This window comes from Silurus aristotelis (genome assembly GCF_946808225.1).
Source record: "Silurus aristotelis genome assembly, chromosome: 22".
Taxonomy (NCBI): domain Eukaryota; kingdom Metazoa; phylum Chordata; class Actinopteri; order Siluriformes; family Siluridae; genus Silurus; species Silurus aristotelis.
In genome coordinates, this window is record NC_139595.1 from 9,382,872 (window position 1) to 9,409,108 (window position 26,237).

General features: G+C 37.5%; 2 protein-coding genes across 4 annotated transcripts in view; one reads left to right on the top strand and one right to left on the bottom strand.

Moving 5' to 3' along the window:
• Window positions 1–6,947: 6,947 nt before the first annotated feature.
• hes6 (hes family bHLH transcription factor 6) lies at window positions 6,948–12,162 on the top strand. The gene is made up of 4 exons (XM_083526143.1): window positions 6,948–7,297; window positions 7,384–7,470; window positions 7,582–7,663; window positions 7,753–12,162. Exons 1-4 carry the CDS (start codon window positions 7,232–7,234, stop codon window positions 8,190–8,192), a joined length of 675 nt encoding a protein of 224 aa, XP_083382269.1. The 5' UTR covers window positions 6,948–7,231; the 3' UTR covers window positions 8,193–12,162.
• A 136-nt stretch (window positions 12,163–12,298) lies between these two features.
• per2 (period circadian clock 2) overlaps window positions 12,299–26,237 on the bottom strand; it is a 53,462-nt gene continuing 39,523 nt past the window's right edge. For all 3 annotated transcript variants that reach the window (XM_083525499.1, XM_083525500.1, XM_083525501.1), the window contains 10 exons: window positions 25,959–26,124; window positions 24,844–24,971; window positions 23,008–23,208; window positions 21,904–22,158; window positions 18,227–18,693; window positions 17,717–18,103; window positions 16,970–17,156; window positions 16,440–16,668; window positions 13,879–14,029; window positions 12,299–13,022 (listed from right to left, as the gene is read on the bottom strand). In XM_083525499.1, coding sequence (XP_083381625.1) covers window positions 12,906–13,022; window positions 13,879–14,029; window positions 16,440–16,668; window positions 16,970–17,156; window positions 17,717–18,103; window positions 18,227–18,693; window positions 21,904–22,158; window positions 23,008–23,208; window positions 24,844–24,971; window positions 25,959–26,124 — 2,288 coding nt within the window. In that variant the 3' untranslated portion in view covers window positions 12,299–12,905. The remainder of the gene's footprint in view (window positions 13,023–13,878; window positions 14,030–16,439; window positions 16,669–16,969; window positions 17,157–17,716; window positions 18,104–18,226; window positions 18,694–21,903; window positions 22,159–23,007; window positions 23,209–24,843; window positions 24,972–25,958; window positions 26,125–26,237) is intronic.

The window sequence follows — 26,237 nt, forward strand, 5'->3', positions numbered from 1 at the left end:
ACTCCAACCAGTACAAAACTCAGCTGATGCAACCTGATTCATTCCTTCCCTTCCCTATCAAATGCCTCTATTTGGCTCTAATCCTGTCCTTTGGGATGAAACTGAAAACCCCTGAACACAGAAGATGAACATGTCTAGATTTGATATTGCTATTAGGATATCATATGCAGACACCCCCTCCCCCCCATCACCCCCACCACCTCCCACACACGCACACACACATACATTAGGATTTTCGTCTACAATCCTGATTTCTTTACAAATTTGCTTTGTGAGTGTCTGATAAACATCCTGCCAGAAACACGTCACGTCCCAAACCGCATAGACTGCTCTGATACTGAGAGGAGAACTGTTCATGACGGTAGTACACACTTCTATACTCAGTAATGTCCTGTAGTCTTCGACGTGAGCAACATGGAAGTGGATTCATCACAAATTAGCATCTTGATAACACTTGCTAATCTTCAAGCCACCCCGTTTATCTGATTACGTCAGCATAATAATCAGGCTTTTTACATCACAGCCTGTGTATAAATAGGCTGTCCTCGAAAGCTGCTTAACTGCGTCTCCTGGCATGAAGACTTACACGGAATGTCCAGCAGAGGGCGCGAGTTTCATACTTCAAATAAAAAATAAACAGATAGATAGATAGATAGATAGATAGATAGATAGATAGATAGATAGATAGATAGATAGATAGATAGATAGATAGATAGATAGATAGATAGATAGATAGATAGATTCATGGATAGATCATATATCATAGCTAGATAGACATTACATTTATTTATTTTTTAGGCATTCAGAGGTTAATTTGCTGGTGTGTTTTGGATCATTGTCCTGCTGCATAACCCAAGTACACTTGAGCTTGAGGTCATGAACTAATGGCCAAACATTTTCCTTTAGGATTTTCTGGTACAGTGCAGAATTCATTTTCCATCAATTATGACAAGGTCCTGAAGCTGCAAAGCTTCTCAAACCATCACACTACTACCACCATGTTTGACTGTTGGTGTGATAGATATACATTTTGTTTATATGAAATGCTGTGTTACTTTATGCCAAATGTCAAGGTATGCATACCCTCCAAGGCAATTAAAGCCTGCAGCTCTTTGGATGTTGTTCTTAGATTCTTCTATAATGAGCTCCTGTTTGAGTCGTTGTGCTCTTGTAGTAATTGTGGTAAGCCAGCACTCCTTGCAAGGTTCACCACTTTTCCATGTTTTCTCCATTTGTGGATAATGGCTCTCATCATGGTTTGCTGGAGTCCCAAAGGCTTAGAAATAACTTTGCAGACTGATACGTGTGAATTACTTTTTTTTCTCATCTGTTCTTGAATTTCTTTAGTTGCTTTTTGAGACCTTTAAACACACTTAACTTTGTTAGACAGGTTATATTTAAGTGATTTTTATGATTCAGCAGGTGTGGCAGTAATTCAGCAATCAGTCCTGGGTGTGGCAGATGAAATTTAAATATTATTTTGTATGTATTTTATTTTTGTATAATATTAAAATTTGTTTGATAACCCAGCCATTAGGGGGGCACAAGCCAGTGTACTCTTAGTGCCGGTCCCAAGCCCGGGTAAATGGGGAGGGTTGCGTTAGGAAGGGCATCCAGCGTAAAACATGTGCCAAATCAAATATGCGGATCACAAATGAGAATTTCATACCGGATCGGTCGAGGCCCGGGTTAACAACGACCGCCACAGGTATCGTTAGCCGACAGGGTACCGGTGGAAATTGGGCTACTGTTGGCCGAAGGAGGAGAAGGAGAGGAGGAAGGCGTCTACAGAGACGGCAGGAAAAGAAGCAGTGTAGGAGAGTAGAGGTTCGGGTTGGTACTTTAAATGTTTGTACTATGATGGGTAAAGGGAGAGAGATAGCTGATATGATGGAGAGGAGAAAGGTAGATGTGTTGTGTGTTCAGGAGACCAAGTGGAAAGGGAGTAAGGCCAGGAACATTGGAGGTGGGTTTAAACTGTTTTATCATGGTGTGGATGGGAAGAGAAATGGTGTAGGGGTGATTCTGAAGGAAGCGTACAGGAAGAGTGTAGTGGAGGTGAAGAGAGTTTCTGATAGGGTGATGATCGTGAAGGTGGAAGTTGAAGGGATGATGATAAATGTCATTAGTGCCTATGCTCCACAAGTTGGCTGTGAGATGGAGGAGAAAGAAAGATTCTGGAGTGAATTAGATGAAGTGGTAGATGGTGTACCTAGGAAAGAACGATTGGTGATTGGGGCAGACTTTAATGGGCATATAGGTGAAGGGAACAGAGGTGATGAGGAGGTGATGGGTAGGTATGGTTTTAAGGAGAGGAATGTGGAAGGGCAGATGGTGGTAGATTTTGCTAAAAGGATGGAAATGGCAGTGGTGAACACGTATTTTAAGAAGAAGGAGGATCATAGGGTGACGTATAGAAGAATAAGATGGTGGAAACTGAAGGAGGAAGAGTGTAGTGTGTAGTTCTAGGAAATATGACCACATCACCCCTGTATTAATCAGTCTACACTGGCTCCCAATCAAATCTCGCATTGATTATAAAATTTTACTACTGACATATAAAGCACTTAATGGTCTCGCACCACCGTATCTGAGTGAACTTCTGTACCAGTATGATCCTCCACGCCTACTTAGATCAAAAGGTGCAGGCTATCTGTTGGTTCCTCCAATAATGAAGATTACAGCAGGGGGCAGATCTTTCTCTTATAAAGCCCCGCAGTTATGGAACAGCCTTCCTATCAGTGTTCGGGACTCAGACACAGTCTCAGTGTTCAAGTCGAGGTTGAAAACATATTTATTCAGTCAAGCCTTTAATCAGTAGATTTTTTCTCAGGTAAAGGCTCAGATCTGGAGGGAACATTGATATAGAGTGTTTGGTGAACTGGGATATTTGTACGCTGTCGTCCCCTCACATTCACGTGTTCACTCAGGTTTGTTGATGGTGGTGTGGTGGGCCGTCTCTTATCCCAGAGATCCCTCATGTCTGTGTTGCCTTCTGGTTCTCCCTTTTAGTTATGCTGCCATAGCGAGTCTTGCCGGAGTCCAAACTGCACAGTGACTTTAACTCTCATGCAACAATAGGTACACTTAATAATCCATATCCTTCTCTTCCTGTCACCCTCTCTCTCTCTCTCTCTCTCTCTCTCTCTCTCTCTCTCTCTCTCTCTCTCTCTCTCTCGGTCGAGTTAAACATGCTCCTGAGGCTCCAGTGACCACTGTTCCTGCCCCTCTCCCCCCCGTGGATCTTCCCACTTCATCCAGGCCTGCCTGGATTGGATGTCAACAGTCTCCTACACTGATGTCAACAGTCTCCTACACTGACTCAGAAATACACTTCGCTTTTGATCATCATCACTGCACCCCGCAACATTGTATACCCGCCACAAATGGACATTCGGTGTAACCCAGATGAGGATGGGTTCCCTCTTGAGTCTGGTTCCTCTCAAGGTTTCTTCCTTATGCCATCTCGGGGAGTTTTTCCTTGCCACAGTCGCCAGTCGCCACCGGCTTGCTCATCAGGGACAAACTTACTCATAAAGAACATATTCATTTTTAATCACCGCATTATCTGTGTAAAGCTGCTTTGAGACAATGTTCATTGTTAAAAGCGCTATACAAATAAAAATGAATTGAATTGAATTGAATAGTGTGAGGTTCAGGGAAGAGGTCAGACAGGGGCTTGGTGGTGGTGAAGAGGTGCCGGATGATTGGGCAACTACTGCAGAAGTGATGAGGGAGGCAGCTAGAAAAGTACTTGGTGTGACATCTGGAAATAGAAAGCAAGACAAGGAGACGTGGTGGTGGAATGAGGAAGTGCAGGAGAGCATTAGGGGAAAGAGATTGGCAAAACAGAAGTGGGATCGACAGAGTGATGAGAAAAGTAGGCAGGAGTACAAGGAGATGCGGCAGCAGGTTAAAAGGGATGTGGCGAAAGCCAAGGAAAAGGCATATGAGGAACTGTATAAGAGGTTGGACACTAAGGAAGGAGAAAAGGATTTATACCGATTGGCCAAGCAGAGGGACCGAGCTGGGAAGGATGTACTGCAAGTTAGAGCAATAAAGGATGGAGAGGGAAATGTGTTGACTAGTGAGGAGAGTGTGTTGAGAAGATGGAGGGAGTATTTTGAGCAGCTGATGAATGAGGAAAATCAGAGAGAGAGAAGGTTGGAGGATGTGGAGTTGGTGAAGCAGGATGTAGATAGGATTAGTAAGGAGGAAGTGAGGGCAGCGATTAAGAGGATGAAGAATGGAAAGTCGGTTGGACCAGATGACATACCGGTAGAAGCGTGGAGATGTTTAGGAGAGATGGCAGTGGAGTTTTTAACCAGATTGTTTAACAGGATTCTGGAAGGGGAGAGGATGCCTGAGGAATGGAGAAGGAGTGTGCTGGTACCGATCTTTAAGCATAAGGGAGATGTGCAGACCTGCAGTAACTACAGGGGAATTAAGTTGATCAGTCACACCATGAAGTTATGGGAAAGAGTAGTGGAAGCCAGGCTGAGAGAAGAGGTGACCATCTGTGAGCAACAGTATGGTTTCATGCCGAGGAAGAGCACCACAGATGCCTTATTTGCTTTGAGGATGTTGATGGAGAAGTATAGAGAAGGACAGAAGGAGCTGCATTGTGTATTTGTGGATTTAGAGAAAGCGTACGACAGGGTGCCGAGAGAGGAGTTGTGGTATTGTATGAGTAAGTCAGGTGTGTCAGAGAAGTATGTGAGGGTGGTGCAGGACATGTATGAGGACAGTGTGACGGCAGTAAAGTGTGCAGTAGGTACGACAGACTGGTTCAGGGTGAAGGTTGGACTGCATCAAGGATCGGCCCTGAGCCCTTTCCTGTTTGCAGTGGTGATGGACAGGTTGACGGACGAGGTCAGACAGGAGTCTCCCTGGACTATGATGTTTGCAGATGATATTGTGATTTGTGGTGAGAGTAGAGAGCAGGTTGAGAAGAGCCTGGAGAGGTGGAGATATGCGCTGGAGAGAAGGGGAATGAAAGTCAGTAGGAGTAAGACAGAGTACATGTGTGTGAATGAGAGGGAGGGCAGTGGAGTGATGCGGTTGCAGGGAGAAGAGGTGGAGAAGGTGGAGGAGTTCAGGTACCTGGGGTCAACAGTGCAAAGTAATGGATAGTGTGTTAGGGAAGTAAAGAAAAGAGTGCAGGCAGGGTGAAGTGGGTGGAGAAGAGTGACAGGAGTGATTTGTGATAGAAGAGTATCTGCAAGAATGAAAGGGAAAGTTTATAGGACTGTGGTGAGACCTGCGATGTTGTATGGATTAGAGACAGTGGCATTGAGTAAATGACAGGAGGTGGAGCTGGAGGTAGCAGAGCTGAAGATGTTGAGGTTTTCGTTGGGAGTGACGAAGATGGACAAGATTAGAAATGAGTTTATTAGAGGGACAGCACATGTAGGATGTTTTGGTGACAAGGTGAGGGAGGCGAGATTGAGATGGTTTGGACATGTGCAGAGAAGGGACATGAATTATATTGGTAGAAAAATGCTGAAGATGGAGCCACCAGGTAGGAGGAAAAGAGGAAGGCCAAGGAGGAGGTTCATGGATGTGGTGAGGGAAGACATGCAGGTAGTTGGTGTAAAAGAGACAGATATAGAGGACAGGGTGGTATGGAGACGGATGATCCGCTGTGGCGACCCCTAATGGGAGCAGCCGAAAGAAGAAGAAGAAGAAGAATTAAAATTTGTTTGATGAACTGAACCATTAAAGTGCGACAAATATGCAAAATAAAGGGCATAAATAAATAAATAAATAAATAGGGCAAATACTTTTTCACAGTATGGATGGGTGGGTAGTTGAACGGCTGGATGGATATAACTGTTCGATATAAAATCATTAAAAATGCATTGAATGTTTGAATTCAACTGAACAAGTTAAATGTTTATAGCAGATAAACATGTGGATGGCTCATTAAAGGGGATTAAAAGGAAATATCATCATTTATTTTCACTGGGGTTTATTTATGCTCTGATCATGTTATGACTGATCATTTACAAAGTCATTCAGTACAGATGTTTGCCTTTTCTCAAATAATTACCAGGCCATATATATATATATATATATATATATATATATATATATATATATATATATATATATATATATATATATATATATATATATATATATATAATAACAATTAATGTTATCCAGTAATGTCATATGTATGTATGTCATATGTATATGCCATTACTGGATAACATCAATTATTATTATTATTATTATTATTATTATTATTATTATTATTATTATTATTAGTAGTAGTAGTAGTAGTAGTAGTAGTAGTAGTAGTAGTAAAAGTAACAGCATTATTATTAGTAGTATTAGTATTAGTTGTAATTGTAATAGTATTAATAGTTTTAATATTACTATTCTTCTTCATCTTCTTTTTATGATTATTATTATTATTAGTAGTAGTAAAAGTAACAGCATTATTATTAGTAGTAGTATTTGTAATATTATTAATAATTTTAATATTACTATTCTTCATCTTTTTTAATGATTATTATTATTATTATTATTATTAGTAGTAGTAGTAGTAGTATTTGTAATATTATTAATAATTTTAATATTACTATTCTTCATCTTCTTTTTATGATTATGATTATTATTATGATTATTATTATTATTAGTAGTAGTAGTAGTAGTAGTAGTAGTAGTAGTAACAGTAGTTGTAATAGTATTAATAGTTTTAGTATTACCATTAGTGAATTATATATAGTAGTAGTAGTAGTGATAGTATTATTATTATTAGTAGTAGTAGTAGTAGTAGTATATTCTTCTTTTTGTTTGTTTGAATAAAACGTAGTTCTGTATGAGGGAACAGAGTGCTGATGTGGGACAGTAAACGGAATGGTTGGTTCTCCTCCACTGCACACTGTTCAGGGCGGGCTGCTTCCCAAAGGCGAGACAAAGGCGCCGCAGTTGATTGGCTCTTTTTCTGCGCGAGCTCTCCGTCAGCTCTCTCGCGCACTCCGCTCTCCATTCACATGTAAATTAGGCCCCATAAATGCACCCGTTGGTCGCTCACTTTTTGCACAATACCCGCCTCGCTTGTTAGCACCGTGTGTAGACCTTTGTTTCAGACTGCGCTCGCCAGCCATCTGCCCTCCATTCAGGAGTCGTAACGGCACTGCGTGCTTGCTCGGAGCGCTCTCTCTCTCTCTCTCTCTCTCTCTCTCTCTCTCTCTCTCTCTCTCGGAAACTCAGCAGCAATATGGCCCCTGTTTCCCGCAACGGCAAGTCTGAGAATGACTATTTCGGGATTAAAGGAGACAGAAAGGTACGAGCATTTCTGTGTGATGATCATCACTAGCTTCGTTGGTCTGTACAGCATTGCTTATGGTTTGTAATGTAACATCTGTGCAGACGAGAAAGCCCTTGGTGGAGAAGAAGAGACGCGCCCGGATTAATGAAAGTTTGCAGGAGCTGCGGCTGCTCCTGAGCGACTCAGACGTAAGTTGCCTCAGTTACTTTTTCCAACTTTGACGCCTGCACATAAGATGACAGCTGTTTCTCGGCATGCAAAGGGCACATAACTGCTATAACGCTTTGTGTCATCCTTAGGCGCAGACAAAGATGGAGAACGCCGAAGTGCTGGAAATGACTGTGAAGCACGTGGAAAGTATTCTTCAAAACAGAGCGAAAGGTGAGTCGTGGATTTTAGCTCATACATCTAAGCCAAACGGTTGGTCAACCATGGGATCACGACCCTCATGTTTTTGTTTGTTTCTCCAGCGGCTGACAGCATGAACCGTGAGGCGAGTGAACGCTTCGCTGCCGGTTATATCCAGTGTATGCATGAAGTGCATACGTTCGTATCCAGCTGTCCAGGCATCGACGCCACCATCGCGGCCGACCTGCTCAACCATCTGCTGGAGTGTATGCCTCTGAATGACGAAGATCGCGTCCATGATCTGCTCTCTGATTTAATGGGAGACTGTGTGAACGGTGGCGCTTGGGCAAGCGAGGGCATGCACGCTGTGATGTCCCCACGTGAAGGAAGTGCCACCAGCAGACCTTCAGATCTTTCCCCCTCCCCATCCAGCATGTCGAGCGATGATCTGTGCTCGGACCTCGACGAGACCGACACTGAGCACAGTCACGTAGACAGCCGGGACGCCCAGAATAATCTGCCCACTGCTTTCTATTCCAAATCAGTATGGAGACCCTGGTAGACTCTGACAGATCCCTGAACCGTAGCAGTAAGATGTAATGCAGCAGAACCCTGTGTAGCTGTTAGTGCGGATTATGTAGAAAGACTGGTCATGTATGTGAGATTTTAGCTGGGAATAAGAAGTGTCTGTAACAGATCTGAAAAGCTCTTCATTGGTGAAACAGCCTTGGTGTCAACCTAACAACACTGCAACATCAGCATCTTTGTAGCGTATTTAAATATATTTTTTTGTATAAGCTAAATTAAGACGACACTGTTTTGATGAGTATTTCTAGGAAGTATCTTATTATTGTAGACAGATGTGTAAATATTTCATTGTTGCTGTAGATATATTGATTACGTGTGCGTTTTCTTCATTAAAAACATAAACACATATCTCTGTTTTATTTTTCTTATAATTATTCATTGTATAAATTTTGTCTTGGGATAATGCGGTAAACTGTAAAACGTCAAACTTCACACTCTGGCTGGCCACTGTTGAGTTTAATGAATAATCTTCTTCGAAAGAGAAAAACAAATTAACAATTGAAATAAGCAGAGGTCAAGAGCACAGGGGGGTATCGTTCCCGCGCTTTGCTTATGCAGACTGAAGGTGAGAAAGTACCCTTTGGAGTTTGGAGGAAACCCCACACCTCTGATGGTCAGTGATCTGGAGCTTACAAACCCAGCTGTCATTCTTTCTGAGCCTTTTGGAGCTTGGCCTGCTCACACACCATAAAGTGCTGTGGTTATTAAAAAGGTACAGGCTTATATGCAATAGAAGTTAACAAAAAAACCCTGAATGATCAGGTATTTAGTAGACTGTTCTTGTCACATAAGCTACCAAAACTCTCAGTCTAATTCTTGAGATGAATTAGGATAAACGCTTTTTTAAAACTGTTTTTTTTTTTTTTTTTTACCCAACTCCTTTCTAAAGTATCACATTACACAACATTTTCTGCATTATCCTCAGCACAATAGGTTTTTCCTTGCAACCAGTTTGCTCAATTTATTCACGTTGGCTGAATTTAGGCCCGTAAATTGGGTAAGCCTGTATAACAAGGGACTTACAGTATTTTCTCTTTTGCTTTGGAGCATTTATCAAATCATCCTTAAGATTTGCAAACCAGTAAGTGCATTCTCAAAACAATGTGTACAAACAGCACAAAACATTGGATTTCTTGCAAAAGCCTGTACCTTTTTCAAAATCCTTAGTACTTCTCTCAAAAGTAAGTATCTCATTCCCACCTGAATAAAAAATGTCTATGTCATTGTTCACAATCAGATCATCAAAATGGTTAGTCATGTTGTCTGTATGACGGTTTACACTGACTGCAGATGCACAAAGTTTAATTTATTCTGTATGGTACATATGAATATCAGAAGCACAAATTTATTTATTTGATTGCATATTTGATTTATATTGATTGCAAGAGACCGGACAGAATTTACACTTTTGCTGTACTGTAATTTTGTCTGTTTATTTCTTGGTTGTTCATCCATTTTCATAAATTGTTATAATAAATAAAGTGTTTTGCTCTGTTGCAAATGAAGATTCACAAGATTCACCTTTGACCTATTTTAGAGAACTAGTTGATCATTGGTTGATCTGATGCCGTTCACCCGCCTTCATTAGTGACATTCAAGATTCATCTGCACAATTCATCAATTCAAGTCACATTTACAAAAAATTGTTTATTAGAAATTTAAGCTTGACAGATGATGACAACTGGTTTAACTATTTTTGCATCCAATGACTTATGCAGTGAACTGATGCCGAGATGTTTTGGGGTTAAGACTATTTAGGTGAAATTCAAATTATATATTTTGATCAGCATGACATAAACAACTGATAATGGAAACAGCAGACGCTTGTACACAATCGATTAAATTAATGTATTAAAGCATTCAGAATTTGATCGAAGCAACAAGAAATGTTTTTATGATGTGCACCAGTGACTAAATGACATGGAGATTAAACAAGGAGTTTTGAGAATTTTTTTTATGATCTGAGAAATGCTGCAAAACAACTGAAAAAAATGTAACAAAACATGAACATCTTCTGTGCCGTTGGTGTTATTGAGACGAGTAAATCAGTGAAACGAGCCACAGTGAACCTGAATGTACACCAAGGTACAAATAACCCAAATGTGTCACAGACCTGACGTCCGGGTGCGTGCTTTTTTCAGACAGACAAAAAAAGATCATTTTATGGCATCACTGATGTGGCAGTTACTGGGAGCATACGGTAATAAAGCTACATATTGCATATTGGAGTATGCCAGACAGACAAACAAACAAACAAACAAACAAACAAACTGATAGATAGATAGATAGATAGATAGATAGATAGATAGATAGATAGATAGATAGATAGATAGATAGATAGATAGATAGATAGAGACAGACAGACAGACAGACAGACAAACAAACAAACAAACTGATAGATAGATAGATAGATAGATAGATAGATAGATAGATAGATAGATAGATAGATAGATAGATAGATAGATAGATAGATAGACAAACAAACTGATAGATAGATAGATAGATAGATAGATAGATAGATAGATAGATAGATAGATAGATAGATAGATAGATAGAGACAGACAAACAAACAAACTGATAAATAGATAAATAGATAGATAGATAGATAGATAGATAGATAGATAGATAGATAGATAGATAGATAGATAGATAGATAGATAGATAGATAGATGTGTGCTTTAAATCATTACAGAGGGAAACTCGTAGTAAAGACTAACGAGTAGTCGATGACTCTGTAGAACTAATATCATGGTCTCCTCGCATATTCATTGGATGATAGTTTGTAGTTACTTGGTGATTTGGTCATTTTAGAATTAAAAACGTATTAACCTTTTTTTTTTCAAATCCACATTGGAAACTTCGCGCACTGTTGTCAGCTTGTAAGGTAAAGCTGGTTCCTCTGATCAGACGGATTATAGTGGCGTCTGTGAGGTGGCGACTTTAGTGCCGTCCGGACTTTAACACCTCGTGCTGAAATTGGCGGAGGTGTGAACGGCACTCAACTGCGCTTTCATCAAAGGCGCTCGCATCCTCTTCACGTCGCGTTCAGCTTCTCTGCGCCCTCAGCGACGCTTTAAGGGGCTACTTAAAGACAAGAGAGGCTGTACGCCGGAACACTGTTAATAATAAAAAAAAAATCCAGGAAATGCCATTCAAGGTAGAAAAAAAGCAGCGTGTTTCATTTGGAGCATATGGCACTGAAATGGCTCCAGTTACACAGATGCTGCCACAGCCAAAGCATTACACTTTATTTGATTTAATCTGACTCACATCTTTTTTTCAAAGGAAACACCAACACTTCCTTAAGAACGTTAAATAATTATATTATATTTAATTTACCTATTTATTTACTTATTCTCTTTCTCTTATAACTCACATGCTACCTCTTTTTCATGTGATTGTTTTTTTTTTTTTTGCTGTCCTGTATGTGTCTTAGTATCATTGTACTGCCATTCTCGATTGTTTATTGTACATTGGCTCTGGCAAGGTGTTAAATACATTCAAAACATTCAAAACTCTAAAACATTGTTTGCTAAAAATTTTATTTGTTAACAGAGAAATTCTATATAACATTTGACACATAAAATACCTTTACTGTAGCCTGCAATAAGCTATATTGTAGACTGTACAAACCTTAAAGAAGAAAAAAAATGGTTCAATTAAAGACTCTTAATAGCAAATCTACCAGTTGGCCCTTAACCCTAAACAAAAAAATTTGTCTTTTGGGATCCTGGCTGGCTCATGTTGTAAAACGAGCTGTGGTTATTGAAGGTAAGAGCATATAATGAGGATGGGTTCAGTATAAAAATAATGACTCAATATGAATTTAATATAAATATATTCAATTGCTATGTAGTACAGTACAAAGTTGTTTTCAACATATCCAATGTCAAAAATATTTTCTTTTCTTGCAAAGTTGTATATAGTCTCTTTCTGGGGGAAAATAGATTAAACCTTTTTGTGTCCCTGTACCATGATTGTCTGTGAACAGATCTCTTTAAAATATTCTTTAACAAGTTTATACAAGAATGCTATAAATATATTAAACTATTTCCATTGAACAGTTTTTGAAAATCCTTAGTTCAAGGATTTTTGGGTTCAGTAATTTTATTTGGTCTCATATAATTATATAATGTGTAAGCTGAGGATGCAATATACATTTGCTGCTAAATGTTAGAGTTAAACTATATTTTTTAACCTTAACTATGCTTTTTGACCTTCTTTTCACATATGAGTTACTACAGTAGTTGTTGAGGTATTCAAATATATTTGTAGGGCAAAATTATATAACACAAAATAGGACATACAACATATGTGAATTTTAAGATCCACAAAATAATTTATAGTTGAAATAATAATAATAATAATAATAATAATAATAATAATAATAATAATAATAATAATAATAAAATTCAGTCACAAGGACATTGTCTTAGAATACAATGGTGTCCAGGAATTTTACTGACAGACAAAATACACACACACACACACACACACACACACACACACACACACACACACACACACACACACACACACACTTTAAAGAGCTCATTAAAAGCAATGCTCCTCTAAAACATCGAAAATATATAAACTATGGGAATGTTTTTGATGTTGTTTATATATTTAAATATATATAAACTTCAGATCAGCACTGTGTGGTGTATGTGTGTACACAAGCTCTTCATTACGTCTGGTCATGTGGAGGGGCTGTGACATCACTGACTTCAGATTCCCCCATATGCAAGTCTGGGAGCTCCTCCTCAACCAGCATCTCCGTGACTCCTTTACAGCCAATACACGCCTTCACAGCATGCAACAGATAACACACACTTAGCTTTGCTGCATCCTACACAAGGACCCATACAGAAATTACAGAACATGTGTCCATTTTTTTTTTTAAAACACCTACACATTCAAGCATTTAAATGGCCACTCATGGCTGCAGATCAATGCAAAGAAATCAGATGCAGATATCTTGTGCAGATACAGGTCAAAGGCTTCAGTTAGGCTTTACATCGAGCATCAGAATGAGAAAATCTCTGAGACTATAATTAAAACTTTAATCTCTGAGGAATTCATGGCACCAGTCTCACCCAAACCAGACAATATCCAGGCTTTTTGCAGTCTTTTGTCTTGTTTTAGTGAGTCTGTGTCCATGCTGGTTGCAGAATCTTGGCATACAGGAGTAGAACCTGATGTGGCCTGTCTACCTCAAGGTTTGGTGTCTTCTAAGATGTTTTTTTCTCACGATGATTGTAACAGGTGCTTATTTAAGTTACTATAATCTTATTATAATTTTCCTCTTACCTCTCTTATCAACAAAACATTCCTACCTACAGCAACTGTTGCTCACTCAATGTTTCTAGTTTTTTACACCATTCTTTTTAAACTCCAGTGGCAGATTTGTGTAAGAATCCAAATAGATCAGCACTGTCTGAAATAGGTAGCCCATCATACTGATGCTTTTCTGATGTTTGATGTGAACACTAAATGAACCTTTTGACCAATATCTTCATGCAAAGCCACTTGTCAACTTGCATAATTATAAAAAGTGTTGGAATGTATTAGCTTTAAATTTGATCACTCAGCTGATGTTTTTACAACTAGACGTAAAATGCCTCTCTGGTTCTATGTGAGTGCTTTTTCTTTGTGTTCACCTCAACGTTAATGGCTTTGGGTAGACCTCCTCCTCTCACCCAGGGGTGAACCTCGGCCAGCTCTCTCCTCTGCTCTTCAGAAAATCGTGGTTGATTCTTTTGCATCTGTCTCAGTTTTTCTCGGTCATCCCGCAACACTTGCTGGATATCCCTAAAAAAACAAACACAGGCACAAAAAAGAACACACATGAAAACATTTTATAACAACTGAACATCAGATAATCATAATATTAAATTTAAGGATTGACAGTATGTTGTGCTGCGTCATGTAATTGTTCATTCATGTTGGAAAGCTTGTTATTTGTTTGTGTACTATAAGTCTCACATTCACTATCAGAGCTGTTTAACTGTGTTTAAAGCTAATCAAAAGGGAACTCCAAGGAGATGACAAGGAACTGAATTCAAATCATATCTGTCTTATATATCTTATTAACAGTGTGAATCCATATGAACTTTCACAGTAGTGTTATGCTCCCGCTTCCTCACATCATTATGAATATTTTCAAATCGTGCATTTTTTAATCGTGCGTTTCTGTGACCCCAATTGTTCTGTTCAAACACACACACAATTCAAAAATGTACGCATTCCACAAGCATATATTTGCATTATATAAGCATATTTTAATGTAAAGTTAACGGACGCCATACATATCATTATTCCATACAATTGATTTCATTGAATATTATTTGTATAGCTCTTTTAACAATGGACACTGATGCAAAGCAGCTTTACAGAGATAAAAAGGTTAGGAATATACTTTATATCTTTAATTAATAAGTCCCTATAAGTTTATCCCTAATGAGAAGGTCAGTGGTGACAGTGCCATTTAAAAACCTTTTGAGATGGTATGAGGAAGAAACCTTGAGAGGAAGCAGACTCAGACTCAGACCCATTTAATGTCCATTTTTTATAATGTCCATTTGTTATAGTTTAACATTGTTGAGGTGTACTTTTCAGTGAACTGTTCACTGATGGGTGCTAAAATGCAGAACTGTTCATGCCAATTGTAGCCTCAAGCCATTGTAGCAGAATGTTTATATTAATTACAGTAAAAATGCACCCTCATAGTGACACATCCTCATGGCTGACCTTTTCCATAATAAATTACACCTCCTGGTCACGTATTAAACATAACCTGGGGTTATTGTTATTTGTTCCTATTTTCATCTAAACTGTTTGGGACCAAATTTGTTGCGATTTAACCTACATAACATACAGCAGATACAGAATGCCTATAAAAAAAAATTAAGATAAGAAACGTTAAAAACTTTATTGCCAGGACTGATACAAGTTCACTTCAAAGTTTTTTCATAAACAACACAGAGTATTATAGTAGTTTAAGATAAAGATATTAAAATCGAATGTTATGTTACACGGTTCAGGATGAACAAAAACTGCCTGTACAGAATACTGATCTCATATTGAGATTTCTTATATGAGACTTGGGATAGGTTATTCCATTTTCTTTTATATTTTGGTTGGTTGTTGAATTTAACATGGCCTAGACATCATAGCCTGTATATATTAAGATATTACTGAAATTCAAAAATTGTCAGCATGGTGTACTGGAACCATTTGCCTGTGTTACTGAATCATGGCAGAATGACTCACACTTATGGCTATAATGTCTTATGATCATTTTTGATATATCATCACAAAACTCTTGTTTAATCAACTTGTTTATTTGAAAAGACTTTAATGTTACTCTTAGCACAGCAATCTATTAAATCTATTAAAAATAATGATATTAACGAGTCAAAAACAAATAATGCCACGGGTGTTGTGGCAAGATACAGCCAGGAGTTTCTTCCATCATTTATTCCTCTCAAAATGGAAAACTTGCTGTTGAACTGATGCTAAACTGTGTGTTCGTGCAGTATCAGTTTTTATTAACTGATAAATAAAAAAGGAAAGACTAATTTTCAAAATGTAGTTCAGTAAAATAAGATATTTGACTTTGAAATGTAGTGAAGTTAAAGTAAATGTTTCTAAAAGGAAATACTTCAGTAAAGTAAAGATATTCAAAAAATCTACTTAAGTAGAGTATCAATTTACAGTTACTTCATTAGTGTCCACCACTGGCATATGCATACACAGTGCACATGCACGTTCACATGCAGTTGATGTGTCAAATGCAAACTTTATCAAGTACATGCAGCTGCTCCCAAGTGCACACAATGACACAGCAGAATTCAATGCAATTAATAAACTGTAAAACGTAAGGCTTGAGAACATTCTTTGTATGATTTTCATACGTTAAAATAAATCAAATTAAAGATGCAATTACAGTGACTCATACAGTGATTTAACAAACTCTCACTGATTTAGGATTGGTATTTGCAGTGAGTGTTTAAATCTATTTTCCAAAAGGGCTTCACCTTTTTATAACAATGAAGGTTATGTTGCTTATTTCTTAACTCTCTTCTATAAATAGTTCTATAATTATGTAGTAGCATTAAATTCAATTCCCTTTGCCTAGTGCATGTCCTTCTCTCTGTACAAGGATTATTAATGTCAATCAAGGGGGCACATGGCACAGGTTCTGTTTAAGCTTACTCACAGAGAGGGCAACTGGTATGTCATCATAACCTCCTTGTCCACATTGGCAGTGAGGAGCCAAAGAGGATCCTGCAGGACATATTTGATCAAACTTTCACTCTCCTCTAACTCCAAGGACCCTGCAATCCTACGTCTTTGTCTCAAGGCCTCAAGGGACTTCTGTGAAGAGTCCACACTGCCAAAATAGTTACTGCTGTTATTGCTGGTGTTACTGCTTCCTGTATAAGATACTGAGAGAAAAAGTGTAGGAAAGAGGAAAATGGAAAAAAAAAATAGAGAAAAGGAAGTCTGTAATAGAGAATAAGCAGGCACTAATTTTCCAACCATATGAAAATTATTATAGGTGTAAATGCTAGACTTTCACAAAATGTACCTTCATATAGTCACAATACCATTGAATATTTAACAAAACTGTCAAAACAGTGTATGGGATATGACTACTGCTGATATACAAATGATGACTATTAGAAATATCAGAGTTATGGGCCATGCTAGCCTACTTCAGAACAGAGCATGGAAATGAATAAATACCAGTTCCACTAGCAGATCCACCACTTCCACAAGCTGACGTCCCACATCCATTAAAAGCAGAACCCATGGACCCGGATGTGGCTGACCCTGTGCCAGAACGAGAGTCCTCCAGCATGAGGATATCCAACAGATCACTGGATGAAGAGAAAGCATCACTTTGGTGCAGGCCTGCATCACCTGCATCTTTCTGCAAAACAACACACACACGCACACCATGAGCTAACTGTCAGTGCTGCTCTTATAGTTCCCATTCACAGTGTTACTCAACTGCTAGTAAATTCTAAGCAATTTAAAAATTATAAAAGATTATTAAACCCCATTCCTGCCCCTGGCATTTATTGACACCCATTAAAAGGGTGTGGAAAGAGTTACAAAGAACCATAATATAGTACAAGATAAATATTTCTCTTTCCGCAGCTAAAGTAAGAGGCTGAAAAAAATTGCGTTTTTTAAATACCAAGGTGATTTTTTTTATATTGTATTGTCCAGTTAGTTAATAGGATTTTTAAACAGTTAAAATGTATTGTATACAAAAAAAAAAGCAGGATTCTACAATAAGAATATCGCACCAAATATTAATGCTGTGGGGGAAAATACTTTGTATGGATAAGTGTTTTTTATCAATCAAAATAAATAAATAAAAATAAAAATAATAGGACAAATGCAAATGAGCTATATAATATTGCCATCTAGTGGGGAGAGATAGTCAGAGCAAGTAATTAAAATAAAATAAAAAAAAGCCCATACTGGCTCTTTGTCCATTTTGGTCTGTGTTCCGGTGTTAGGTCCTTTCTCCACTGCAACACTCCCCTGATTACCAGCATTGGTTGTTGTGGTTTCCTGTTTCTCATTGGAGCGTTGGCTCTCTTCCAGCTGCAAAAGGTTAAGCTGCAGTGGTGAACTGCACCGTGACTGAAACAAGGGTGGAGATGATTGGTCTCGTCCACCCAGTGATTGAGGGGTGGAGCTTCGTGAAGGCTCCTCCCTCGTTTCTGGTTCTGCAGGTTTGGGATGTTTGTCCAGTGGTGTGAAAGGGAATGGCTGAGCTGGAAAAGGGGTTTGTGGGGTGAATTGGGTCTGTAAAGGAAACGCTGTCTGAGGTTGGAATGGAACCTGACTGGGTGGGAACATAGCCTGTGGGAGAATAAAAAATAATTAACAATCATATGTCTCACCATATACTGACTTTTCAAAACCCAATTTGAATTTGGTCTGTATATTACAGACCAAAAAGAAAAGAGAACAGCTGAAAGTCACCTGCTCAGAGTAGAAAGGCTGGCGAGGGGCACTTCCTACTTGTGGAAACATGTAGTTGGGCAGCACAAGTGCCACCATGGGAGTGACAAGAGGGGCAGGGAATTGGGGCTGCATGGGTTGCATGGGGAAGCGTGGATTCTGGGTACTCTGGTTGTCAACAAATCCTGAGAGTGGTGCATCCACTCTGGGTGGAATGGCATTGGTCCCTGGGTACACCTGAAGGGGGTATGCCGGCACAACGGCTGGATATGCAATGGGAAAAGCAGACTGTGAGGTGTCTGAAAGAGACCATGAAGTCTGGTTCAGTCCTTGCAGTTCTTGCCTGAACACCTGCCTCCTGTGTGAAATGGTGCTGTCGGAAGATTCATTCTGTTTGATGCGCTTAGATTTATGCTTTCTGTTGCGGCCCCCGCGACCGGTCGCAGGTTCTGTTCTGCCCCCCTGCTTACACACTTGAGAAGGCCCGGCTATGCAAAAAGAGATAGAAAAAGAAAAGAAATTATAAAAGATAAAATAAAATATGAACAGTGCTTTTTTTGACAACATATAACAAATTTTTTGAAAGAAAGTATAGACACTGATATCTGATATACACTAATATCATATACTGAATTATAAAATCAGCTTTGTCGAATGGTGTTGATTAACTTTCTTTAACCTCAACTATGGCAGAAGTGCTGACTGTGATTCTAATTATAACTTTACAGTATCTCACAAAAGTAAGTACTCCCTCACATTCAGCAACCATTTTAGTATATCTTCTAAATGATCAATACTGTAGACATGAAACTTGGATATATTTGAGAGTAGTCAATGTGCAGCTTGTGTAGCAGTACAGATTTACTGTCCTCTGAAAATAACTCAGCACACAGCTATTAACTGGCAACCATTGTGAGTACACCCTAAGAAAACATGTCAAAACTGTTTCCAAAGTGTCAATATTATGTGTGACCACCATTGTTATCTAGCACTGCCTTAATCCTCCTGGGCATGTAATTCACTAGAGCTGCACAGGTTGTTGCTGGAATCCATAATCACACAAAGGAGGTGCTGGTTGGTAGACACATGGCATTTCTCCACCTTTCACTTGAAGATTCCCCACAGGTTCTAAATAGGGTTCAGGTCTGGAGACATATTTAGCCACTCCATCACCTTCACCTTTAGCAAGGCAGTTGTCATCTTTGCGGTGTGTTTGGGGTTGTTTTTATGTTAGAAAACTGCTGTTTGTTCCAGTCATGTTCTGAGGTCATGTTCTGCTTCAGAATGGCACAGAACATGTTGGAATCCATGTTTTGCTCAATGAACCACAGCTCCCCAGTACTAACAGCACTCATGCAGCCCCAGACCATGATGCTACTACCACCATGCTTTACTGTTGTCAATACTCCTCACCAAGGCGTTACCACACTTGCTGGACACCATCTGAGCCAAAGAAGTTCATCTTTTTCTCATCAGACCACAGGTTCCAGTAATTCATGCTCTTGGATAGGTTGTCTTCAGCAAACTGTTTGCTTTCTTGTGAAAAGCCTTTAGAAAAGGCTTCCTTCTGTGACGGCGGTCATGCAAAAAAACTTGTTGCATTGCGAGGCTTTTGGTCTGACCTTCAGCTTCTTAAACCTCTAAAGCAAAGCTGGCAGCACAGCGTCTGTTTTTGAACCCATTTCGTCACCTGACGAACAGCATAAAGACTCAACTTTAATTAAATTCAGTTCAATTCATTTTTTAATTTGCATCAAACTTCATTGATTGACCCTTGCCAGGCCTGTTCCGAGTGGAAACTGTCTTGGAAAACCTCTGTATGACTCTGGCCACTGTACTGTAACTCAGTTTCAGGTGTTGCCGATCTTTTTATAGCTTAGGCCATCTTTGTGGAGGAAAACAATTCTAATTCTTAAATCCTCAGAGAGTTCCTTGCCTTGAGGTGCCATGTTGAACATCCAGTGGTCAGTATGAGAGAATTGTACTCAAAGCACCACATTTTAACTGCTCTAATACAAGATACACACATTTGTATGGTCCTGTCAAGCAGACAAAAATATGAACATGATAAATAGGACATGTGGCTTTGCATGGTTAAACAAGGTAGAGCTGTTATCACTTAAGGTGTACTTACTTTTGTTGCATGCTATTTTGACAATAATGGCTGTATGTTGAGTTATTTTTAGCGGACAGTAAATCTGTACTGCTATACAAGCTGCAAATTGACTGATATACTTTAAAATACAACTAGGTTTAAATACTTTAGTATTGTTCCTTGAGAAGATTAAAGAATGTGTGGGGTGTACTCACTTTTATGAGATACTGTATTTTAATAAACCATACAGATTTATATTAATAGTAAAAAACCTGTAACAACGAATGTAAAGAGACTTGTATGTCAGAAAAGCCAATTTATCTAATAATACATATAATTTTAATAGTTTAAGGTTTAAAACGTTATTTACCATAAGATACGTAATTGTTATGTTGAAGCTGTCTGTAAGAAACTGTTCTAATTTGATATTTGGATATTGGTTTGGCCATTTATAACCTACTATGGTGCTAAAAATCCTGTCTTCTTGTATTATAAGTTTACTTCCAATAGTAGGATCTTAGCCCACTACTGAAGCTTACATTTCTTTCTTTAAGCTATATTTGGAAAAAACAGTGTTGCCAAACTAGCAGGCAACATGTTGAGTCAGGGCTTACGATGCCAGGGTGGTACTTCACCTACTCCCACTCTTTCACTGGTACATTCGATTGGAATGTACTTATTTGGGCTTCAGTCATAGAGGGACTCTCTCATCCAATAAATTAATGAGCTCGGTTAAAATCTGCTTTGGTGACTGAAATTCACAGTGACGTTGTATACAGTGTTTGACAGGGTGTGAACTGTGCCTCCTCACTTCTGGTTATTTTCAGCTCAGCTGACACAGATTTTAAAGTGAACTAGCTGAAGTTTTGCTTTTCCTAATATGAACTTAATGTTTCAGTGATGCCAGCTGAAATGGTTGGTTTTTCATTATATATACATATGATTTATTTGCTCCTTCTTAACAATGTTACATAAAATTATATATTAACATATCTAATTGATACTAAGATACTAATTTATACTCTGTGTTCTTTATGAAAAACCAATGGAAGTGAACTTGTATTCATTCTTGGGCAATAGCATCTTTAAAATTTCTTATTCAGAGTTATTATTTTATGGAGGCATTCTGTAAGAAATGTCTGTCAAGACTGGAGTGTGCATTACAACATATTTGGTCACAAACAGTTTAGATGTTAACAGGAAGTGATAACAGTAACCACAGGTTATGTTAAATACACGTATAGAAGATGGAAATTATTATGAAAAGGTCAATTCTGAAGATGTGTCACTATAAGGATGAATTTAAATTGTAATTAACATAAAGAGTCTGGTACAATGGCTTTGGACTATAATTGGCCTGAACTGTTTTGCATTCAAGGGACCATCTTTGAACAGTTCACTGAACAGCACACCCCAACAGCCACCTATAGCTTTCTATGTATAGAGAAATGTATAGGGATAAACACCACATATATTCGTGATCTATTTATTTCTGTAAAGCTGATTTGGGACAATGACCATTGTTAAAAGTGCATTAGAAATAAAGTTAAATTATTTGAATTAAAAAGGACCAAATCACAAACTCGGAAGATGCTGTCCTCACCATGAGAGATGGCTTGTCCTTTCTGCTTCTCCAGGTAGTCTGCTTTGAATGTGTGAACCCCTCTTATCTCCTTGAAGCGATTGAGAAAAGCTTGTTCTTCCTTTTGTGTGTGTGCTGCCAGCACCTGCTTGGTCAGGTCTAGTTTCTTATATGCTTGGTTTCTTTCTTGGGTGGAAGGTATAACTGTGGCAGGAGGAGTGGCTGGAGTAGGGCCATCCGCAGTGTCCCCAACACTGGGGCCATCCTCGATGATTTCTGTGAGAAACACAAGAATAAATTCATCTTCATACACTGTACATTGCAAACATTTAGTTTAAACAGTTCAACAATACACAAACTCTATTTCCTTAGTTTGTTTTCATATTTCCATCATTGATTTAGTATGTCCATGATCATGCAAACATGATCATAATGGTTGAATTTCACCCCTAGTGGCAGTTAACTTTTATAGAATTATTATACAACGTTTGAGTGTCCAAAAAAAGTTTAATATAAATCATGTAAATTATTTCATGGCTATTAATATAGATATAGATTAATATAGTGCCTGAAATAATTCCTTATTTGCTGCAGTGCCCTCACAGCTTCTACTACTGCCTGACATCCACTTCAAATGTCATACATACCAATTTAATTGTCTTTGTTAAAAAAAATATCTACTTTTGTTTTGTATATTTTGTAAAATATTTTGTATATTTTATATTTAAATCACCTTAATTTTGCATCAGGGACATTGATTTTAAACAGGATTTAGAGTGTGGTAAAGCCAGTCTCTATAGAACCTGGAGTTCTATGTTTACATGATGGTTCGGTTAACTACTCTTAAGATGGCTATGCTACACATCTGAATTCTGGACAGTCGGAAATGTGTAGTAGCGCTTTATGGATCATTTCCAAGTTCATGTAAAACAAATTAAAAAAAATTGAGTCTAAAAAAGGTTATGGCACATGTGTCAGTATTTGAGAAAATTACTATATATATATTCTGTCTCATGCCTAGTGACACCAAACTTTAAAAAATGTAAGATAAATACCCTTGAATATATTAACCTCTGATTAATAATGTTTCTGTCTATTGACTTTCTCACTGCTGATAAACTCTACCTGACTCTGGATGGGTTTTTTTGTCCCCCACGTGTACGATGGTGCTGCTGTAGCTGCACTGGCTGGTTATGGACACCACACTCTCAGCTTTGCTGGGTAGTGCCAGAGGAGCGAGCGATGTGCCTACCACGCCCGAGTTACTTGGCTTCTTCGACATATCCAAGGGGGAAAGACCAGCTTGGGACTGCAGGTGCCCGGGCGCTAAATTATACAAAGAGAGGAGAACAATATTTTATAACATTATGTGTATTTATGCACTTAAATGCAATTCAGTATACAGGGGTTAAAAAATTATTGATTTCATGACTTGATACTAGTCATTTTGACATTCATGTTTTTACACTAATTTATTTTCATTTAAAACTTTATCTACTTAGACATTTCAGATTTAATGGAACAAAATTACACTGGAGGAACTACATAACACCCAAACAACACTGTTTGTTGTTATAATTAATAATACATATTAATAGTAAGATACGTTATTGTAAAAACATCACGGGATTAGAACAGTGCTGGACAGTAACAAAGTAAATGGAATTCCTCGATTTTTGTTTATCTGTACTTTACTGAAGTATTTCCATTTACTTTACTTTACTAATTTTACTTTAAGTCAAATATCTTACTTTTTGCTCAACTACAATTTAGCAAAACCAATCGTTGCGTTTTTATTTTTAAATAGATAAAAAATTAACAAGTCAAGCAGGCAGCAAGCCACCAATGAGGGTAGTCTGTTTTGAACTTGTTTTAATTGCTGCTTAATGGCATCTACACATACAGTTCAGTGTCAGTTCAAAAGCAACAATAACATTTTGATAGAAATAAATGATGGAAGAAACTTGCCACAACACCTGTAGCCGTATTTGTGCATTATTTTATATATTTTATATATTATAAGTCATTCAAAAGAAGGTTTTGGCTCATGATGATATTTGATATCAATCAGTGTTTGACTCATTAATATTATTCTGAAGAGTCATGACAAAATATATATATATATATATATATATATATATATATATATATATATATATATATATATATATATATATATATATATATATTGTATATTGGACACTTAAGTACATTTAATGGCAAATACTTTTGTACTTTTACTCAGGTGAAAGTTTAAATGGAGCACTTTTACTGGAGTCATATTTAAAGTAGTGTATCCCTGCTTTAACTTAAGTACATGGCTTGTGTACTTTATCCACCACTGGATTTCAATGGCTTTAAATGATCATGTTTGTTAAAATAAATAAAAAATTAAGTATCAAATTTAAAATCTATTTTTCAGCTTAGTTTATGAGCCTATTTAATTAAGGCATAGATTATCAATTAAGATATTAAAGTATTGTATATTAATTGAGAGTTAGAACAAGTATTACAATGAATATTACAGCATTACACAATATATATAATATTTGACTAATTATATTTATAGAAAAAGAAACAATCGGTTAATACACATTTTCCATGTTCCACGTTTTTTCAGTTCTTTATTTCAGTCATTTCACACCTTAAAGTGTAAATACAACACTGTAGTATGTAGTGGGCTTATTATTTTTTTATTATGTCATATCAATTATTTTCAAGATTAATGCTTTTACTTATGGCTGGCTCCTATTTATTCCTGTGTGCTATTTATTCAGGAATCACAGTCATAAGTATTCATAAAATACATCTAGAGATGCATACGTTTTTGTACAGTGGCTGTTTTTTCCAAAAAAAAGAATGTATAAACTTTCCATTCGCATCAAATGAAAGCGCAGAACACTCAATTCTACTACTGCAGCACATGTGGTTTAGTGGTTAAAAGAAAAATGTTCTTTCTACCTTCAGACACCTGCATAGAGCTTTCAACAGCCTTTTGTTTGTCCTCATCTGAGTTAGAGGAAGTGGTATTGGAGGATGACTGGCATTTACGTTTCACTGTAATAGGCACATTGCAACTTTCTAGATACCTACAGCAAAAGATAAACAGGAAGAATGGAACGTGAGAGGCAGGTCAAGATAAGATGAACAGACTCATAAATCTCAATGTGTGGTCCAAAGATGATAGAGTATACTGATAGATGACATCAATGAAATTAATGACTTTCTACAGTTATTAGCATGGCTAACTAGTTGCTTAAATAATTTGAGTAAGTAGGTCCATAATTATCTGTCTGTCTATCTATCTATCTATCTATCTATCTATCTATCTATCTATCTATCTATCTATCTATCTATCTATCTATCTATCTATCTATCTATCTATCTATCTATCTATCTATCTATCTATCTATCTAAACTAGTATCAATTTGAATAAAAAATACAATTACACAAGTACGACTAATCACAAGTGTCATCGAAAAAGATGCCTATGCAACAAACCGGTCCATGTTGTTACAAATATTTATGCCTCAAATACTGTTAAAATACACTTCATACATGAAGTAAAATAGGATTTATTCAATATATAAAGAATACTATATTTTTTCAGACAACTAATCTGGTTGTGGCTTTGCTCTTGCCTGGATCAATTCCAAAATCTAACCAGTCTGTCTGCTTGTAACAGTGATAATTCTATAGGAATAATCTAAACATTTTATCACTTGTTCTTGACATAACAAGAATCTCAGATGGATGAAAACATAATGACTCCACCACCTAGTGGATGAAGTATAAAATACACATACTGTATTTAGATCGAGTGACCAGCAAATGTTTTACTGTAAACTTAAATAACAAGCTTGAGAATGAGAATGTTTCTTGAATTCTAATAGTAAAATAAATATTAAAAGGGGTCCCTGTTTGCAAAAATATTTTTGGGTACCCATAAGATGGAAAAGATTGTCTATTAAAGAATCATTATAGAGCATAATCAACAATAAATCAACTTTGTTAATGACCATAGTCTTAGTCTTAGTATATTCTTTGCATTGTAATGCTTATCATCACAATGTACCTAATTACACTGTCGAGGCAGCTGATCTGCTGATATGAGTAGACAGTCTGGTCTTTTAATGGCAGCTCTTCTTGAATGGTGGCCTGCTGAACCTCCACACTCTTTCTCCAGTTTACTGAGTATGCTGAGTCTTTGGGTCGAACAACTGAACCCTTTTGTAGCAGTTCTGCAAAAAAAAAAAAAAATAAATAAAATAAAAAAATGCAATCACTCTTCTCACAGAAACAACTATATATGAATACACATAAGCACAGATGCAAAGGCATATATATATATATA

Bases quoted from the DNA above. Each gene is read 5' to 3' on its own strand.
- hes6 (XM_083526143.1), top strand. From the start codon at position 7,232: ATGGCCCCTGTTTCCCGCAACGGCAAGTCTGAGAATGACTATTTCGGG. The intron at 7,298-7,383 runs GTACGAGCATTT...ACATCTGTGCAG, and splicing joins GGATTAAAGGAGACAGAAAG to ACGAGAAAGCCCTTGGTGGA. The intron at 7,471-7,581 runs GTAAGTTGCCTC...TGTCATCCTTAG, and splicing joins TGCTCCTGAGCGACTCAGAC to GCGCAGACAAAGATGGAGAA.